Genomic DNA, 22306 nt, shown 5'->3' on the forward strand with positions numbered 1-22306 from the left:
GTACCAGAAGATAGTGAGCGTAGTGGTATCGGTGATTCAGAAGCATTATTCAGAGGAAGGGAAGACTGGCAGTTTAAACAGTACAAATCACCATGTTGTTTTCTCTCATCAATTGTTATTCCTGCCCACTTGGTATGTAGCCACTGTTGACACCGACTGCACTGAACCGTGCCACTAGTGGCGCGCAGTCTACTCTCCGGGCATATGTAGTGGCTCCAACATTGGTACATAATGGCACCAACGGCAGAGATTTTTTTTGGCCTGTCTAAACGGGAAACATCACGATTGGAGGTGGGATCTTCAACCTAACCCTGAGTTTAATAAGTCCAAAATTAATTTACTTCCCAATGAGGGTGTTAATTCATGAATTCCAAGTAAAAGTTATATCTGATTCTGAAACTTTTTTTACAATAAAAGTCCGTAAAAATAATTTTTTTTTTTTTCAATAAAAGGTTGATTATGAGAAGTCCATAGGGAATTTCAATTGAGTCTTACCGTATTATGAGATTATATCCAGATTAGATCCAATAGATGTGTTTATAATGCCCTAGGATGGAGGATTGACCATACATCAACAAGGGAAATGAATTATTTTTATACAATTCTGAAATGTTGTACCAGCTTTGCCTCTTACAGAGACACATATGTCTTGGCTTTACTCTAATAAGCCATGGCTCTCAAGTTTTTCCTCACTTCCACCGTCGATCAACAAGAGTCATTTCGCACACTTCAGCAGGAACATAACATCCCTAAGAAATAAATAAGGAAATTTTACTGATTTTTTATTTATTAAATTTAGTCAATTTTTTCAAGTAATAGGATATTTTACTTTTTTATTTTACCCTTTTTTACTTTTTAACTTTACTTTATTCAATTTTTTTCAAATAATAGGCTATTTTGCTTTTTTTTTATTTTCCCTTTTTTACATTTTAATTTTTTTTTATTTATTTAATTCAACTTTATTCATTATTTTATTTAAAAATCAACGGACTCGGTCTCGACCTTGTTAATGCCCATACAAAGTTTTATGGACCGAACCAAAGGAATCGGTGACAGAATGTAGGAAAATATTTACCAAAGAAGGTTGAAGGCGGAGTTCATGCACTTTCTACAGAAGGGGGTTGGATGTAGAATGCACGCATGGGTTACCAGAAACGGATTGGAGACAGAGTTTGCGCACTCCTGATAAAAGAAGGTTGGAGACGGAACATGTACAGTGCTGGTCAAAAGAAGTCTTTTTTTTTCTAGTACTGTCCAGGAAGACTTCAGCAAATGTTGTTTTTGTACCAGACATAAGAGCTGAAATTCACGCAATAGCATCACTGGGTTGTTTTTACTTGACAAAATCCATTATCATCTGTCAAAACATATCATTAAATCTGTCATGAATTTCATGATTTATTATGAAACGAGGAGCCAAAACCAAAGATTTTTCCAAAAATTTTTCAAATTTTACATCATTTGAACTGTTAACTTTAGATCATTTGGAATAATTCACGGTAAATGACGGAACTGTCCAACGGTGAAATATCGTTCACTCCAAATAACATGGAAGTTCCATAGCAATATATACATCGAACGAATGTGCTTATTATGCTGGTTCCAAGTATGCAAAATAGACAAATTTTGATGTTTCTCATTAGATTAGAATACGAACAATTACATAATTTTAGAAAGAAAGGTAAACTCCCAGCCCAAAAAAGGGGTCTTAATGAAAATTGTACGGAAAACTGAAGGGGCCATATCACAGCTCGCTGTCACATTTGTTCCTAAGCATATATATAGTCCATTCAAAATGAAGCCTCAATAAGTGTATTTTTAGGCCCAAGCTTTCTAAACTTTCATGAAAGGTAATTCGGATCCCTATGGAGTGGGAATAATTTACCCCCTGACTTTTCGTCATTTTAAGCAATATGTTTGGACTAAGCTTGAAATGGGAATGTGAGGCGCTGCACCATGAATGGTTGTTGCAGACATGATAGTATGTATTGCACTGCATTGCAAGCAATACTGTTATTTTCGTTCTCCGTCGTTTTATCGTGTGTTCGAGTGCTAAATACATTACAGTCATATGATTAGCTGCGTCGAGCTGGGAGAAGTGAGTAGCATCCCCGGAACAAGATTTTTTTCGAAGAAACATATTTCCTCTCTTAAAGTTTTGAAGATAATAGCCTGAAAATCTTTTTTGGCACTTCAGACCCCCACCCCCCTTTAAAGGTACTTTTTCGTGGGTGGTTATAGGTTTTAAGGATCGTTCGGTAAAAGAAGAACCTTTTGTCTTCGCTACATCATTGTAGTGATAGAGAAGGAATACAAGGGTACAATACCCTCTTATGAATGATTAAGGAGCATCGTTTTAGGTTCTCCCTAATCATTACACAGCTAAGAATATCCCTCTTCATTTGAAAGTGATTATTTTTCTAAAACATTAAAACGGTGTGTGAACGACTTTTTTGTTGGAGTACAGACAGGAGATTAAGCGTCTGTCTTTTCAAATGTTTTCCTTTATTCTTGATTTAAAGATGTTAGATAAGATAACGTTATATTTAATAAAATATACCACAAGCGACTATGCCCCAATTCCAGGTTTCAAGTCAACCAATAAAAAACAGCGAACGTAAAAAGCTACAGAAGCCACTACTTTCGTGAAAATAATAAGTACAATAGGAGGAAAAAACAAAGATATTGTGAAGAAGACAAAATAAAAGGGAAAGGACGAAGCTGAAAAAAAGAATACAAAGGTGGTAGTGCTTCATTGAACATCTAGGGAAAGGACATACAAACTTTAAGCCACTGTTTTATTTTCAGGTTTCCCCAATTAATGAAAATATCATTGGTGTTGCCGGGTCAGTTCAGAGACCCTGGTGGGAACGCTACCAGGGAGTTTCCTTCAACATAATTACAAGATCAGGTGATGAAGGGGCCTTCAGGAGCATGGTTCAACGTTGCAATAATGTGGGAGTTAGGTATGTTCATACTGGGCTCTTGAAATTCCTTTCCCACGCTGATAAATTTACTTATTCTTATTGGCATTTACTAGTAAAACTTATGTTTTTACCAGTAATTGAAAAATGTAAAGGAAATTAAAATAAAATATAAATCATAAAGGAATCAGATCTTCTTTTTTTATGAATTGTTTTGCTTCAATAATCTTATACTGGGTTTTTACTCCCTGAGAACATTGCCAGGGATACATCTACTCCAAAAGGAATTGGAAGATGATCGTAGTTGGTACAAACAAATTTTCAGTCGCTCTAGCTAAAGGGCTACTGAAATATTTTTGTAACATGTACTAAATTCAAGTGACTTTGTTCAATAGCTCATTGTTTTCTGATCGTTTTTTTCTCAACTTAAACAGTTCCTGGTAAGAAACTGTAAGTTATTAGCGACTCGTGCTAATGGTAACCAAAACTCTGGAAAACCTTTTTTTTCAGATTTGCGCTGTGCCAAAACACAATTTGCGCTTTACTGAAAATAGAATATGTTTGAAATGTTTCCACCTTTCTATTTGTTAAATAAAAAAATATCAAAACCTTATAGAAGAAATATCAGTATATGTCAATTAAACTGACAATCCACGGTCATTTGTTTTTTTGTTTTTTCAGTAAAGCGCAAATTGTGTTCTGGTCTTTAGAAGGCGTGGGAGTTATCAATGCTACTAATGTTAATTTTTGCTCGTTTTGAGTTTGGCTCGGCAGTCTATTGCTATTTCTGCTTGTTTTGAGTCTCATTTATTTATTGATAGTCATTTGTGATAGTTTTATGCTTGAAAGATTATTTGACTTTATTTTTGGTCATTTTTGGCTTAATGGGGCTCTTTATTTTTCTTTGAAAAACTTGTTTTGGGAAAAAGTTTTTTAAATTAATCATAATAAAGCTTAATGGCGATTGTTTTTTGTAGTATATGATGTTTTCAATAAATTTTTTCTCTCTTCCTTTCTCTTTAAGTAAAACCTACATTTAATGCCTTATTTATACAAAAACTCCTGTTGACTTATATTTTTCTTCGCCTAAGGAAGACAAAGATCTTTTATTCCAAGCTTTTTTGGAAAAAGTGTTTTAAATTAATTTCTGTTCGTTTTTTTTATCGACATAGTCTTTTTCAGGAAAAAAAAAATATTGTATATCTTTTAAGTATTTTTCTACAAGAATCCATAGTATGGATTGCTATTTGTATGTTGGAGAAACTTTTTCAACAATTTTAAATCCTGACACAAAAAGCTTTTCTTAATTAAATGGTTAACCTCCTGAAGCAGACCTGAAAAATAAAACTTAAAATAACTCCCAAAAGGTTTTATCTATGCTCTTTGACAACCTGGATACACTTACACTTTTTTTATTTATTTAAATTAAAAGAGCAGATGTAGTGATAGTAGTATCTCCAGAAGTTACAACTTAATACCTAGTCGTTTTCGATATATTGCTGAGGTATCTTATTGGCAACCATAAACACAATGCCTTTTGATATATTTCAAAGCAACATTTAGTTTTAAATCATAATGGGCCAATTGCATAGTTGTATGGGGTTGACATGCCTAATATCCCTAAAGACATAGTTGCACAGTTACCGTTGATTTTTAATTAAAATCAAGTAGTTGTGGATATCAAGCCATGGTTAGTTGTAGAAAAAGGCAAGACAGATAGTCCGAGTGAGTGAAAGGCAAATCTGGCATAAGCCCTTTTTAAGATCGTATAAAACTGATGTCATTTCACTTGTTGATAGATAAGTCTATCATCCAGCCGTCCATACGCCATTTCTAGGGCAGAACTAAGGTAGATAGTCATAGAACTAAGGGATAAAAGATTGGGTTGATTTTGGGTTGACGCGTGACGGACAATGTCTACAATTCTACTATGCTGAACAAAATGACTGTCTCAAAATTTTGACTGGGAGCGTTTGGAAAATGAATGGGCTTGAGAGAAGGGCTGCTTACCCTCCAGTCTCTTCTTACTCTTAAAAAGGGCACCAGACACTCGCGCTGTAATTGGAGTGCAACGGTGAGGACTTCCCCCTTTATATATCTAGTAAAAAGGTTTTCAAACAAGTAAAATCAAAGTGAAAATATTTTAAATATATTTCGTCTTCAGTAAAGTGCAAATTGTGTTCTGGTTTTTAGAGGCATGGGGGCTGTCAGACCTGTTCATTTTAATTTTTGCTCGTTTTGAGTTTGACTCGGTTATTTATTGTATGATTTAAATATACAAAATACGTTTAAAATGTTTTAACTTTTTTAACTTTAATAAACAAGAAATTATTAAAAATTTAAAGAATATATATCAGTATATGCAGACTAAACTGACAATCCACAGCCATTTTTTTTCAGTAAAGTGCAAATATTGGTTTGTGCTTGAGAAGGTTTGGGGATTGTCAAAGACATAATTTCCAGACCTTTCAACTACGCTGAACAAAATGGCTATCTCAAAATTATAATTATATGTGTTTTGGGAATTGATAGGCGTAGGGGGGGGGGGCTTGTTGCCCTCCAATCACTTTGGATTAGTAAAGAGGACACTAACCCTTTCAATTTCCAATAGAATGAACCCTTTTCGAAGTTTCTTCGACAACAAATAGCCATCTCAAAATTTCTACCAGATGCATTTCGGGAAAGTACGAGGTATGTGTGTGTGTGGGGGGGGGGGGGTATCCACCCTCCGATTACTCTGTATCTTAAAAAGGACACTAAAGCTTCTGATTACCAATCCAATAAGCCTCCTCCAAAGTTTCTATGATCACCCTTTCTACATAAACCTCATATGCCCCTAGGGCATAACTAACAACCCTTGCCCTGAGGGCTGTGGAGATGTTGTCATCCTCAAAGACATAATTTCTGGATCTTTCCATTACGTTGAACAAAATGGCTATCTTGAACTTTTGATTAGATGTGCATCCTCCGATCATGTTTCATAGGCAGCGCGCTAGTGCTGCCTAAGTAAAGAACGATGTGGGCACAATGTGTTTTTTTTTTTTTTTTCTCCATACCCGGGCACTTCGTATCGAAATAGTCGTCATAAAAACTTCGAAAAGGGCTCTTTAGATTGAAAACTGCAGCTGCTAGCGCTCTTCTTAATAGTTAAAAAGTACTAAAGAGCAGATAGCCCCCCCCCCACGTCCATCATTCCCCCACGCAAATCCAATCAAACTTGAGAGAGCGTCCGGGTGTTCAGCGGCATGAATGTTCAAGCAGAATATCTGTTTTTGAGGAGGACACTCCCCCACAGCCCTCAGGGCACGGGGTGTGATTTAATCCCAGGGGGTATATGATTTTTTCAATTAAATTGTTGTTGAAGAAACTTAAAAACAGGATGATTCTATTGGAAATACAAAGGGCTATTGCCATTTTTAATAGTCAAAATTGATTGGAGGGCAACTAGCCCCCCCCCCACACCCCCATCATTCCCCAAAACACATACAATAAAATTTTGAGATAGTCATTTTGCTCAGCGTAGTTGATTTCCAGATAGAAAACATACTGTTGAGGAGGACAATCCCCCACAACCCTCAGGGCAAGGATTATAAGTTATGCTCTGGGGGCATATAAGGTTTTTATTGAAATCTTTGTCGTAAAAAATTGAAAAAAGGCTCATTTAATTTGAAATTCAAAGGGATATTGCCCCTTTTAATAGTCGAAACTAATTTTAGGGCAACTAACCCCCCTCTCACGCTCATCTTTTCCCCAAACACATCCAATCAAAATTTTTAGATAGCCCTTGTATTCAACGAAGTTGAAAGTTTTGGAAATTAGGTCCTTAAGAATGACAACCCCTCCCCCCACAGCTCTGTGGGCAGGGCTTGTAAGATGCTCCCTGGGGGCATGTAAGGTTTTTATATAAAGCGTTGTCGTAAAAACTTCAAACGGGCTTATTTAATTGAGAATTAAAAGGCTTATTGCTATTTTCACTAGTTGAAAGAGGTTGGATAGTGACTAACGCCCACCATTTTCTCACGCAAATTAACTTATGCCTGGGATATAGCTCTCTCTTTCAACGTAGTTGATAAGTAGGATTACTATACATTAATGTATGATAACCCCCTCACAACTATTGGTTTAATGTCTGTAAGATAAGCCGTGGGATAAATAAAGTTTTAACTGACAGTGTTATTATAGGAACGTCATAAGGGCTCATTCAATTGGAAATTGAAAGGGCTAGTGCCTTTTTTAATAGTTGGAACTGATGGGAAAGTGACTAACGCCCCTCTCACGCCCACCATTTTCCAAAACACATTCAATCAAGATTTTGAGATATCCATTTTGTTCAACGTAGTTGAACTTTCTGGATATTAGGTCTTTTAGGATGATAACCCCTTCACAGCCCTCAGTGCGAGGGTTGTAAGTTATGCCATGGGGGCATATAAGGCTTATATTGAGAGTTGTTGTATAAATCATAGTCAGTGCGATCATGCTGCCTAAGTAGAGAACAGGGACACTCGAAAACGAGACAAGATACGGGGAGTAAGTAAATAGCAGGACACTCCCCCACAGTCCTCAGGGCAAGGGTTTTAAGTTATGAAATTGAAACTAACACAAATCAGCATCGATAAATAAATGAAACCCAAACCGAACAGAAACTATAATAAATAACCAAGTCAAACTGAAAACGATCAAAAATTAACATAAGTTGGGCTCAAAACCCTTATGCCTTCCCAAGGCCACATCAAAATTTGCACTTTACTGAAAAAAATACAAATGTTTTTACTTTTATAACTTTAATAAATCAAATAATATTAACATTTTGATTACTAAATATCAGTATATTATGTTTAAGAGGTAATTACTTGGCAAAAAAAAAAAAAAAAAAAAAAAAAAAAAAAAAAAAAAAAAAAAAACTGTCGTCCTAATCCAGCAATTGAGACAAATGTGCACTTGAACGAGGCTTTTAACTTACCTATCTATCCAACTATCTAGGACCAAACAGTATACCCGAACCGTCAACCAAATAGAAATGTCCAAATTCATGCAAAGTCGTCATCAATAAATGTAAGTGTATATTAAACTGAAAATGCACATTCATTTGTATTTTTTTTCAGTAAAGTGCAAATTATGCTCTGGCCTTGGGAAGGCATAGGGGTTTTGAGCCCAACTTATGTTAATTCTGCTCGTTTTGAGTTTGACTCGGTTATTTATTGTAATTTCTGTTCGTCTTGGGTTTCATTTATTTATCGATGCTGATTTGTGGTAGTTTCACGCTTGGTAGATTATTTGATTTTATTTTTGCTCATTTTTTGTTTAATGGAGTTCTTTACTTATCTTTGAAAAACTTATTTTGTGGAAAAAGTTTTTTTTAATTAATATCTTTAAAAGGGGACTAGAACTTTTGAATACCAATCCAATGAGTCCCCTCCGAAGTTTATACGATCACTCTTTCTACATATACCTTATATGCCCCCGGGGCATAACTTACAACCCTTGCCCTGAGAGCTGTAGAGGGGGGGGGGGGGCTGTCATCCTCAAAGACATAATTTCCATACCTTTCAGTTACGTTGAACAAAAGAGCTATCTCAAAATTTTGATTGGATGTGTGGGGAAATGGTGGGCGTGGGATGGGGGTTAGCTGCCCTCAAATGCTTTCGACTATTAAAAAAGGCACTAGCCCTTTCAATTTCCAATCGAATAAGCCCTTTTGGAATTTTCTACGACAACTCCTTCGATACGAAGTGCCCTGGCTTAAAACACAAAAAAAAATAATAATAATACATTGTGCCCACATCGCTCTTTACCTAGGCAGCACTATGCGCTGCCTATGAATCTAAATATGTCATGTATATTTTGAAGTTGCTAACCAAAAGCTACAAGCTGGAAAAAAGTGTCGTAATCATAAGACAGCGCATTAGCCCTACCTAAGGAAAGAGCGATGTGGGCGCAATGTATAATTTTTTTTTTTTTTTTTTTTTTTTTGTTTTTTTAGACCAGGCCACTTCGTATCGACAGATTTGTCAAAGATACTTCGAAAACGGCTTATTCAATTGAAAATTGAAGGGGCTAGTGCCCTTTTTAATAGTCGAAAGTGATCAAGGGGTAACTAACCCCCTCCCACGCCGACCATTTCCCCAAACACATCCAATCAAAATTTTGAGATAGCTATTTTGTTCAACGTACTTGAAAGGTCTGGAAATTTTGTATTTGAGGATGACAACCCCCACAGCCCTCAGGGCAAGGGTTGTAAGTTATGCTCTGGGGGCATATAAGATTTATATAGAAAGGTTGATCGTATAAATTTCGGAGGAAGCTCGTTGGATTGGTAATCAGAAGTTTTAGTGCCCTTTTTAAGATGCAGAGTGATCGGAGGGTGGATACCCCCCTCCCTCCACACACACACCTTGTATTTTCCCGAAGTGCATATGATATAAATTTTGAGATGGTAATTTGTTGTCGTAGAAACTTGGAAAAGAGCTCATTCGATCGGAAATTAAAGGGGCTAGTGCCCTTTTTAACAGTCAAAAGTGATTGGAGGGCAACTACCCCCCCCCCCCCCATGCCCACCATTCCCCCAAACACATCCAATCAAAATTTTGTGATAGCTATTTTGTTCAACGTAATTGAAAGGTCCGGAAATTCTTTCTTTGAGGATGAACCCCCCCCCCTCCACAACCCTCAGGACAAGGGTTGTAAGTTATGCCCTGGGGGCATATATGGTATATATAGAAAGGGTTATCGTAAAAACTTTGAAATGGGCTCAATTGACTGTAAATCAGATGTTCTAATCCCTTCTTTAAGATTTAGATTAATTGGAGGGTGGATACCCCCCCCCCACTTCGTATTTTCCTGAAATGCATCTGATAGAAATTTGGAGATGGCCATTTGTTGTCGCAGAAATTTTGAAAAGATCTCATTCTATTGGAAATTGAAAGGGCTGGTGCTCTTTTTAATAGTCGAAAGTGATCAAAAGGCAACTAACCCCTCTTCCACGCCCACCATTTCTCTAAACATATCCAATCGAAATTTTGAGATAGCCATTTTGTTCAACATAGTTGAAAGGTCCTGAAATTATGTCTTTGAGGATGACAACCCCCTCCCACAGCTCTTCAGGACCATAATAATTTTATAATAATTCCACATAATTTTCGGACCTTTCAATTACGTTGGACAAAATGGCTATCTCAATTTTAAGATTTGCTGTCGTAGAAACTTCAAAAAAACTCATTCGATTGGAAATTAAAAGGGCCAGTGCCCTTTTTAATAGTCGAAAGTGATTAGAGGGCAACTAACCCCCCTCCCACGCCCACCGTTTCCCCAAACACATCCAATCAAAATTTTGAGATATCCATTTTGTTCAGTGAAAGGTCCGCAAATTATGTCTTTGAGGATGACACGCCCCATAGCCCGCGGTGCAAGGGTTGTAAGTTATGCCCTGGGGGCATATAAGGTATATATAGAAAAGGTAATCGTATAAACTTCGGAGGGGGCTCATTGGATTGGTAATCAGAAGTTCTAGTACCTTTTCTAAGATTCAGAGTGATCGGAGCGGGGACACCCCCCTCACACCTCGTATTTTCCCGAAATGCATCAGGTTCAGGTTCAGGTTCAGGTTCATACATTTTTATTAACAAAAAAACAACTCAATGTGACAACAAGTCGCACTAAAGCAAGAAGATGCTTGAAAAAGCGACCGGTTGGATATCATGCATGCCAAATCATCAAACCAATTAAAATGAAAAAAGGGGAAAACAGTAATAATAACAGAAAATAATGATAAATATATAATGGCACAAAATATAAAAAAAATGATAATAAAAAAATATCTACAAAAAAAAAAAGAAAAAAAAAAGCCTAATCTCGAACCATTAACACTACCAAATTCCTGAAAAGAAATGATTTTTAATACGGGTTTTAATTTGCGGCACACTTTCAGCTTGACGAACAGAATCTGGTAACGAATTCCAAACTGACGGGCCCATGTGTCTGGTCACTTGACTCGCTCTCGTTGTGTTCCGTGGCTCAGATGCAAGACTATCCGCACTCCTAATCGAATAATCGTGATAAAACGAATTAGGCTTAAAAATATTCATTAAAAAATCCGGTGCAAAACCATTCAGACACTGAAATACAAAAACTCCAATTTGATAATCCCTTATTTCACCAACCTTTAAAATTTTAAACTTTCTAAAAAGTGATTCAGTGCTATCAACACCACGATCATACCTTCCAATCAACCTTATAGCCTTATTCTGCAGAACTTGAACTCTTCTAAAATTGCAACTAAAATTACTCGCCCAAATCAAACAACCATAATTTATATAAGGCGCATCTTATAGAATATTTCATCTTATAGAAATTTTGAAATGGCCATTTGTTGTCAAAGAAACTGAAAAAGCAGCTCATTCGATTGGAAAATGAAAGGGTCAGTGTTCTTTTTAAGAGTCGAAAGTGATTGGAGGGCAACTACATCCCCTCCTACGCTCGCCATTTCCCCAAACACATCTAATAAAATTTTGAAATAGCCATTTTGTTCAACGTAATTGAAAGGTCTGGAAATTATCTCTTTGAGGATGACAGCCCCCCTCACCCCTCTGGGCAAGGGTTCTAAGTTGTGCCCTGGGGGCATATAAGGTATATATAGAAAGGGTGATCCTATAATGTTCGGAGGGGGCTCATTGGATTGGTAGTCAGAAGTTTTTGTGCCCTTTTTAACATTCAGAGTGATCGGAGGGTGGATAACCCCCACACCTCGTATTTTCCCGAAATGTATCTGATAGAAATTTTGAGATGGTTATTTGTTGTCGTAGAAACTTCGAAAACAGCTAATTCGATTGGAAATCGGAAGGGCCAATGCCCTTTTTAATAGTCGAAGGTGATTGGAGGACAACTAACCCCCCTCCCACGCTCACCATTTCCCCAAACAAATCCAATCAAAACTTTGAGATAGACATTTGTTCAACGTAATTATTGAAAGGTCCGGAAATTATGTATTTGAGTATGACAACCTCCTCCCACCCCACAGCTCTCTGGGCATGGTTGTAAGTTATGCCTTTGGGGTATAAAAGGTATATGTAGAAAGGGTGATCGTATAGTCTTTGGAGGGGGCTCATTCGATTGGTAATCAGAAGTACTAGTTTCCTTTTTGAGATTCAGAGTGATCGGATACCTCCCCCTCCAACACCTCATATTCTCCTGAAATGCATCTGATAGAAATTTTAAGTTGGCCATTTGTTGTCGTAGAAACTTCGAAAAGGGTTCATTCGATTGGAAATTGAAAGGGCTAGTGCCCTTTTTATTAGTCAAAAGTGACGGAAGGGCAACAAGCCCTCTCTCACGCCCATCAATTCCTAAAACACATCTAATCAATATTCTGAAATGACCGTTTTGTTCAGCGTAGTTGAAAGGTCTGGAAATTATGTCTTCGGCAATCCCCATACCTTCTAAAGACCAGAACATAATTTGCACTTTACTGAAAAAAAAATGGCTGTGGATTATTAGTTTAGTACACATACACTGATATATATTCCTTAAAGTTTTAATAATTTATATTTATTGAAGTTAAAAAAGTTGAAACATTTTAAAAGTATTTTGTTTATTTGAATCATACAATAAATAGCCGTTTCAAAATCAAAACAAGCAAAAATTAACATGAGTAGGGCTGACAACACCCATGCCTTCTCGAGACTAGAACATAATTTGTACTTTAATGAAATCAAAATATATTTGAAATATTTTCACTTTGTTTTTACTTGTTTAGAATGTTTTTACTATTTATATGAAGGGGGAAGTCCTCTCCCTTGTAAGCCAATTACAGCGCGAATGTCTGGTGCCCATTTTAAGAGTAACAAGAGATTGAAGGGCAAGCAGCCCTTCTCTCAAGCTTATTCATTTTCCAAACACATTAAGTCAAAATTTTGAGACAGTCATTTTGTTCAGCAGAGTAGAATGGTCCAGCATCTATCCCTTTAGGGTTATCAGGCATGTCAGCCCTCCACAATTATGAAATTTGCCCATTATGCCTTAAAATAAAAGGTTTCTTTAAAATAAATCAAAAGGCATTGTGTTTGTGGTTGCCCATAAAATACCTCAGCAATATATCGAAAACGACTGGGGTTATTAAGTTGAAACTTTTGTGGATACTACTATTATTAATTCTGCTAATACAATTTAAATAAATAAAAAGAGTGTAAGTGTATCCAGGTTGTCAAAGAAAATATATAGAATCGTATGGGGTTGATATTAAGTTTTATTTTTCAGGTCAACTGCAAATATCAAGAAATTAGTTTTAGAATTACTGTTGGTGTCAGGATTAAAAATGTCTGAGGAACTTTTTCCGGAATACAAATAGCAACCCATACTATGGATTAAAAAAAAAAAAAAACTGAAAAGACACACAATATTATTTATTCCATGAAAAAGACTATATCAATAAAAAACGAACAGAAATTAATTTTAAAACTTTTTCTTCAAGACAAGTTTTTCAAAGAAAAGTAAAGAGTTCCATTAAGCCAAGAAGGAGCAAAAATAAAGTCAAATACTCTATTTTTATCATTTTTATCACAAATCCAACCCTTCTTACTAAAAAAAACTTCCACTCAGCATTACCACCCAGCAAAAAAACTACATTTTCCCAGCAAAATCCCTTCCATCTTAACACTCCAGTTAACCCCTCTCTAATTGATCTCCCTGAAAATACCACCGTCTTATATCCCTCCCAAATATTATCAGACAAGAGTGACCCAGGCTTAAGAGATGTGGCCCCTTTCTCCCAAACCCTCTTAGCGCCAACCCATCCAGGAGTCCTTACTTCTCTATATCAAAGTCTCATATCTCCAGCCTCGAGAGTCGTAGTCCCTACCCCAAACTTAAAAATAGTACTAAAAACCTATCCCTTAACCCCCAGCCCCAAACTGAAAAAAATATCTCGGTATGCTAATCGGTTCGAGTTTCCTAAGTTCCTACTTACCAATGCCGAGAGCCTAAACTTCGAAAAACTAAGTGAACTCGAGAGTATCACTGAAATTCAGAATATTAACGTCATAGCTGTAACAGAGGCTCAGGCACAAAACCCTGAATTCCTTAAATTAGATAATTACTCGCAGTTCATTAAGCTTCGCCCTGCCGACCACCCTCTCGGAAAAAAAGGGGGGAAGGTATTTTGTTCTTTGCTCAAAATAACCTTCAGCCGAAAATCATTTCCACTCCTAACCTCTCCGAGTAGGATGAAATCCTCTGGCTTAGTCTAAGACCAAAGGCTCTCCCCCGTCCTTTTAATATAATAGTAGCAGCAGTTTTTTATTATTCCCCAAACCAAAATAAAGACCAAAAACGTAAATTTATACTGCAATTACAGACTAGTACTGACTTTGTTCTATCTAAGTATCCAAATGCTGGTAATTTTTTACTAGGTGATGCAAATGACCTCAAGATGGACTGTATTTGTATCTGTCTTAATATTAAACAATTAGTTAAAATTCCGACAACAAGAGGAAATACGTCCCTTGATGTCATTTGTTCTAATATGAATAAGTTTTAGAGTCTTCCCCAATCCCTGTCTCCATTAGGTGGTAGTTACCATTACTGTTTTTTTTTTATCCCCTTCTTCGTCTCTCCTACACTCGTTCACAAACCACAAGCGGATCTCACCGTCTCATCAGTGATTCTGGTCTTTTTTCATTTGGCTCTTTTTTGTCTAAGGAATGTTGGTCCAACATTTATGATCTAAATAATCCTGATGAAAAAATCCTTACTTTCCACAAAAAAAAACTGACTGACAATTATATGGCTAATTTTCCCGAAAAAAAAGTTAAAAAAATGCTCTAATGATAAACCCTATATAAGTGATCATATTAAAATGGTAATCTGGAAAAATTGAGCTTATTCAAAAGAGGTAAACGAGAGGAAGCAAATAATTTAAGAAAATACTTAAAAAACAACTTAGAAACACATCTTCCAGAACTTATTATAAAAATAAAGTTAAAGACCTATGCCAGGATAAACCCAAAATTGTTATTCCCAAATCAAAATACTTGCCGACAAGAGACCAGAACCACTAAACTTTAATTTAGATGAACCTCCAAAGACAACAGCAAATAATCTGAACGAGTTCCTTGCTTCATTTGTCCAAGGCCTCCCTCTCCTATCCTATGTAACTCCTAGTGTTGCAACCCCCTTTAATTTCCCTAACATTTTCCCTTTTGACGTGGTAAAAAATAAAAAAATTAAAAAGATCAAGCACTTGCTCACTGGATATTCCTGTCCCACTTATTAAAGCCTTCAGGGATTACCTCTCAAAGCCCCTTTCTATTCTTTTCAATCATTGCACTCAATCTGGACTGTTCCCTTCCCTTTGGAAACAATGTTTCATAACTCCAATAAAAAAGAAAAACGTTAAGCCTGGCTTTGATTGCATTCGTCTTATCTTTCTGACTTCTATCTTTTCAAAATTATATGAAAGCTTTCTTGCTGACTGGCCCTCGTTGATCCTACGCAGTTTGGAAAATCTTAAATCTACATCCACCTCACATTACCTTACCCACCTCGTTGACTCCATGGGGAGACTACTTGAGAGACCAAACACCTGGCTAAACTTAATTTCTGTTAACCTACAAAAGGCTTTCGACCTGGTTAACCATAATATCTTAATAGAAAAATTTATCTAAGATTTCCAGGTCAAAAACATTTTTTGTAAGCTCGTTGCCTCATTTCTTTCAAACAGATCAAAGGCAGTCTAATATCAGGATTGCTACTTCAGCCACCTTCGTATTCACAATGGTATTCCCCAAGGTACTATTCTTGGCCCCCTCCTGTTTTCCGTCATGATCAACATCCTTTCAATGGACTGCCATGACAGGTGGAAATTTCTCGAGGACCTAACAGTTGTAGAGACGTGATATAAAAATATTTATAGCAATCCAATGGGTATCCTCCATGTCATGGAGGATACTATGACATTGCAGGCGAGGCTTCCTCTCTTGATATGACGGTTAATCCTGGTAAATCCACCATAGTATCTGTCAGTTTCCTCAAGTCCCCTCCTCTTTTCTTCCATCCTATTCCTCTTGAGATTTCACCTACTTCCTTTGAACTCCTAGGTATTACAATATCTTTTGATTTGAAGTAGGACTCCTATGTAAATAATATCTTCCGTCAAGAAAACTTGTCACTTTCTCTTCTGAAACTTCTGAATACATTTAGTTGCCTCCCATCTCAGTTACAAAAGGTATATGTTTATTTTGTATGTCCTTTGGTCGAGTACGCTTTTCCTGTCTGACGTCCGGGCCTCTCAATTGAAGTAACCAAAAAAATTGAAAATATTCAAAAAAGAGCCCTGAGGAGTATTTATAAAGAAGGTAAGGTCCCATATTCCTACATCCTTAAAACTTCAAAACTTGATACCCTCGAGTCCAGAAGAAAAAATGTGTGCCTCCGTCTCGGAAGGTCAGCACGAATAAACCCCCGTACTGAAAACCTCTTTCGTAGCCGCCACTCGGCCATAAGAAATCACCACCCCTGTATAGTATCCCAACCCATCCCATCCTTTCTCCCATACCCTTTTCTACCTTACGTTATGAAAAAAACTTTTATTCTCTTTTTTACAAATAAAATCAACCAACTTCACAACCGTTAGTTGGCCAAAAATAAAAATTGTTTGGTATATATTATTTTTAATTTTTGAAATCTCGGCTATTTTATTTATTATTCTTTTTATTTTTTCATATTATAACCTATAAAGTATTTATAATTATGACCCATATTTATGACTTTATTTTGTATTTTCTGACTCTTACCTGTTGTGTTTCGTTACAGTGGTAACTAGATGTTGTTATTTTATTATTTAGTTATTGTATTTTTTTTACCGAGAAATGCGAATTCGTCCCACTAGGGTTTGTGATAGTATTTTTTCCAATAAATATCTATCTGTAAAATCTATAAGTCTACAAACAAAACATTACAGAAATTACAAAACATATTTTTGTGATCTATTGCTAGCCTAAGAAATCATCCTAACCTGTGAACACCTACAAACCTTCCATTGTTAACTATAATTGCTAGTCATCATTAATCAAACCTACACTCTCCTTGCACTTCCTTTCCCAGATCACTCAATTCTTTGTACTCACGCATCATATGACCCACACATGGGCGCCCATAAGGGTGGGGGGGGGGAGCAGGGGCCTCCCCCCCTGGCTGAATGATGCTGCCTTAGTTTTATATTTTTGCTCTGATATTTCTATTGTATAGCATTAAAAGTGCCAATTAGACCACGTTCCCCCCCCTGGAATTCAGCTTATGGGCGCCCATGGACCCACACCCTCAAATTAGATCTTATTCTTCTGCCTTTCTCATCTCGGCTGGATTTATTTTAATTTGGAAAATGATCTGGAGTTCATTTGGAAAATGAAAACGATTTGGAGTTTTCGCTCTTGCTCCTCTTCTCCCTAGACTCCATGATTTTTTTTTCATTTTTCTCGTAATCTTTTTTAACTGACTTAATCTTCTTTTTTGTGCGGGATTCCATTATTGTCCTATTTACAGACAAAAAGAGCACTTTTTTTTGTTAATTCTGTGTGCCACTATTCTTTATTATTATCTATTCTCAAAGGGTTTAATTATGCCTCAGCCACACCATAGCCACACCTGTCAATAAAAAAGCCAAAATTTGTTAATGGTATGGGTTCTTGCTTGATTTCAACATCATATTTGTGTTACAAAAACAGGAATTTAAAATGGCAAGAACTTGATTTGGTAAGCTTGTGTTAAAATTATTTTATTCCTAACGTTTGCATTTTAAATTGTTTCTTTTTTTTAGACTCGTCTTATAAGGAGTAAACCTGCTATTTCAAGCTTCCCGCTTTTTTATTTTCAAAATTACCCCTTAGATCTTGACCCTGATTGGTCAATCACGAATTTGATGCTTGGAAGTTGAACATTATTCAGTTGGAGAAATTATCAACTGGATACATAATTGACGTTGTAGTCGTGTGTAATCTTAGTGTTCTTAAACAGTGTGACCAAAATGTGGCCAGGGTATTACTACTTTACTGAATCAAATTTACAAGAATAAAATAGATGCTCCACCAGATGCCATGAATGCAGACAGTTTAGATTCTCTAAAACTGGGTTATTTTACATCCATTTTTACCACTGGGCTTTAACGCATCCAAAATTCGGATTTGCTACTGTCAAGAATAGAATAGAATAAGGCTTTATTTTTAAAACTTTTCACAAGCGATACATCGCCGAATATAAGTTCGTGTAAAAAAAAAAAGAAGTAAACAACAACCATCACAAGCACTTCCATGAAATTAGGTTCAGGGACAACAAAACATTAAGAAATATAAACCGACAAAACACAGACAAATAGAAATTAAACAATTAAGAAAAATATTAAAGTAACTAAAATAATGTCATATCAAACAGGTCCTCCATTAAAGTTAAAAATTTAGTCATGAAACAGCATACAATAAAATAAGTCAAAAAAAAAACAAAAAAAAAACTGAGTGTCAAAAGAGTTAAAAAAAAGAGGATTCATTAAGAGGTATTGGGGGTGTTAAGGTTTTCGGTGAAGGTTGGTATAAAGCTATCTAAATATCTTTTTGTTTTAGTTTGTACAGGTTCTAAAATGGGGATAGAGTCTCTTTCTAAGTTTTAAACATCAAATAGATTTATAAATTATCGGCTATTTGATGGCAAAAGACTGAAGTTTTCTACAATTGGCCAGGAAATATACACGTGTTTGAAAGAAAAAATTGCTACTCAAACCATTTTTTTTCTGTTGCTTAAAGAATTTCCCATTCTGCTTAATGAATGCCAATGTTTCTTTGTAGGATTTATGTTGATGCTGTGTTTAATCAACTTGCAGGTGGTGGATGGACTGGTACCACTGGAGGATCGAGCTACGATGCAGGTGGGCCCTCATACCCAGCAATTCCTTTTGGGCCAAATGACTTTACTCCTTGCTCAGAGTGTCCGAACTCTAATTGTGACATTGGTAACAGTTATGATAATCCAAATGCAGTAAGTAAATACATTTTTCGGTTAGTTTTTAAACTAGCCTTAGTTTGTTCTTAGTTTATTACTTTAGTCTAGCTGTTAGGTTTATTAGTTTAGCCAGGCTGTTTTTTCTTCTTCTTCTTTTATAAATCAGTGTTCATAAAAATAGATTTGGTTAATTTTTCGCACAAATTTGGCTGTCTGTTCTTTGGTCAGAAGGTCTGAACCCAAACGGTAATTTGGCGATTTAATTGCATCAAATGAAAACTGATTTTGAGCATTCATCTTTTTTGTTTTCGCCACAGGGCTACATTTAATTAAAGGTTTAAAAAACTTTTAATTAAAGGTTTAAAAATAAGCAGGGGGCATTAGATTCAAAGTATATCCGAACTAGGTGTTGTCATATAAGTTGGTTCTGGAAAGCAACTAGACTAATTATGATTTCTTTTGTTAGCTTGGTTTTTAGTTGCATAATTCTTACTGCCTCAAAGTAATATTTGCCTCTTTTTGATAGAAAATAAATTACGTACCTCAGCAAATCTGTTGTATTGAAGTTGTATATTTATATTTATGGAAATTGTCTTTCTTTTGAGGTTGCCCACAGAATTTTTTCAGGGTGAGTGGGAATGTTTGGAAGTTTTTTTTTAATAGGAGAGAGGGAGCTGTGCTTAAACATTTTTGTTTTGCCCCAAGTTTCAATTTATTTCGCATATAGTTTAAAAGTATTTGTAGGATTACATGAGTAGCTAAGAAGATGCAAGAACCAGACGAAAAAGTGAAAGATTTTGTATTAGTATACTAAGTGATAGAGGGAAGCAGTCATTCTGGACTAGTTCCAGGTTCCAGGTAAAGATTCGAGCAAGCCCACAGTTGGTGATAAATGAGCTTCAATGTTTATGTGTCCTGTGAAACATACAATTTTGTAACAAGCCTACAACTGTAGCCTGCACCAAAACGAAAAGACACGTGTATCATTTGATTCGTTAGTTTCAGGTCAGTCCATTCACCAAGCTTTAACTATTATATTACTTAAACTGTCTCTTCGAGAAATATCTAAACCAGCTAAAAAAAAAAAAAAAAAAAAACTTGCAGAGGGAACGTAAACCTTAAACAGAGATGGATCGACATGTGTTTAACCGTAAGAGTAAGGAATGATATAATAAATAGCAAGATAACTTTTGATAATTAAGAAGGAAAGGAAGACTTATTACTAAGGATGAGTTAGAATTCTCAATAAGATATTTAATGGTTGAAAAATAAAAGGGATCCAGATCCTAATATTGTGGTGAGTATAGTAAAGAGATATGGTGGTTTTAAATTTAGGAATAAAATACTGAAAGCTATAATTCTGATACAGGGAAAGCACCTAGTGATTGCAGCAAAATTTAATTAACCCTTTTTATAAAAGGTGTATATGAGGGACAACAGGATTATCCTCCCCTTGGTGACTCAGATTCGTCTAACTAAGTCGAAACTGCAAAGAATTAAACCACACTCAAGCCAGGAGGGGAAGGGAGGGATTTGCCACTATTTACTGAGCTCACATTTTCACAATAACAATTGTAGCCTCTATGTATCACTGAAAAATCTGTTTATGATCATAGAAGGGTACAGTTATGACCCCCAAACCCCTCCACCCTACTTTTAAAAATGCCACCCTTCTTCCTTAATATTTCTTGAATAATTTCTTTAACATTCAAGATTTCTATTGTGCCTATGGACCTTCACTGTTCACAACTGTGGTTTTGAGTACCACCTAAAATTACCTAAAATTACCTAAAATTACCTAAAATTACCTAAAACCACCTAAAATTACAGATTTTTATCTCAGCAACTAAGCTCCTCTTATCATTAAAGTCTCTTTTTATTTGACTTTTACTTGTTCATTAAATTAATGTTTAAATTTACAACACTTATGTCACCATGCTTTTAATTCTTTCAGATGATCTGTTGGGTATTTGTGTATGTCTCTCTTTTTAAAGTAAAGAATTCATTGAAGACTTAAAAATTAGAAAAAAATCGACAAAAATAAGAAAATATTGGGCGAAGACTTAAAACCATGGGAAAACTTCAAACTTGCATGTTTTTTTTGTTTTTTTTTATCAAATTATTTTTTAATTTAAGCAATTTGACAGATTTAGATTATTTATCTTTAATTGAACCTGAAGGGAAGGCTGTAACTTCAGATTACAGCAGGATATACTGTAACTTCTGTAGCTTAAGCTACAGCATTAACGAGAGCTGTAATTAAATCTCTTTCAACACTCTCTCAACATTATCTGCTTTATACCCTTAGCATTCAACTAATAATACATTCAACTTAATACCCTTAGCCGTTCCTGAAATCTGCTGATAAGACTAACCAGCTGACTGTCCAACTTATTGAGATAAAATTCGCTTCGCGTTTAGATCTATATTTCCTGTCAGGGAGCGTCTCAATTGCCCCCGAAATAACTTCAAGAACATGTACAATTTGCCAAAGAATGTGTAGCTGATGCCTCTAATATATTTACTTGTAATAGTTTCCCTTTTTTGCTCAAATAAAAAAGTTTATCTTTTCTAATTTAACTTAGGTCCGAAACTGTCGCTTGAGTGGAATGCCTGATGTTCGACAAGGAAGTGACTACGTTCGTGGCAAGCTTCTTGAGTTTTTCAACAAATTAGTTGAAATGGGTGTTGCTGGCTTTAGGTAAATATAACAAATACTGATTCTTTATTCGCTTAAAAGGGTTGTTTTATGGTGGTTTATAAAATCCAGTATTTTGTGGAATGAATCCTGTAAAGAGTTTAATCTTATCTTGCTTTAAAACTGAATGGTATATATTTAACCTGAAATATCGATAGTTTGGATTAGAAAAAGAAATTTTGATCTAATTGAGAACTTAAGCTGTGACAAATAAAAACGCAAGAAAATGATATAACCTAGGCCGTATCTAGTTGGGGGGGGGGGTTGGGGGATGTACTGGGTTTTTGCCCCCGCCCCCCGAAATATTTGTCTGATTCGTAAAAAATTAAAAAATTCACAAACAAATTTTTGATGTGGTTTTGAAATATTTTTACCCCCGCCCCACCCCCAAAAAAACCCGCTTTCTGAACAAAAAATCCTGGATTTGCCCTTGGATTTAATTTATTGAACAAGTATATGTGTGAAAAAAATCAATGATGGTATAAAGTATTCAGTTTTCACGCTTGGACTAGCGCTAGCAACTTTAGATAACTGCTAGATTCATTATGTTAGAAAAAACAACAGAACATTGTTTATAAAAAAAAAATAACTGCCACAGGTAGAAATTGAGCCCGCAACCCTCCTACCTAATAGGGATTCTTAAGCCCTCCCACCATTGGATTACGATAGCATGCCCAGCAGTCACGTGCGAAACATGGACAATTGTCAA

The 22306-nt window shown here is 35.8% G+C and overlaps 1 protein-coding gene across 1 annotated transcript in view; it reads left to right on the plus strand.

Annotated features, from left to right (window-relative positions):
* Window positions 1-22306, plus strand: part of LOC148944576 (alpha-amylase 4N-like) — a 63743-nt gene that overhangs the window by 9649 nt on the left and 31788 nt on the right. Inside the window, exons 2-4 of the mRNA XM_089100661.1 lie at window positions 2809-2966; window positions 18746-18935; window positions 21485-21600. Of these exons, the coding sequence (XP_088956787.1) occupies window positions 2809-2966; window positions 18746-18935; window positions 21485-21600 (464 nt within the window). The remainder of the gene's footprint in view (window positions 1-2808; window positions 2967-18745; window positions 18936-21484; window positions 21601-22306) is intronic.

Source organism: Artemia sp. Qi Xiang Cuo, chromosome 14, assembly GCF_049724085.1.
Source record: "Artemia sp. Qi Xiang Cuo chromosome 14, ASM4972408v1, whole genome shotgun sequence".
Classification (NCBI taxonomy): Eukaryota; Metazoa; Arthropoda; class Branchiopoda; order Anostraca; family Artemiidae; genus Artemia; species Artemia sp. Qi Xiang Cuo.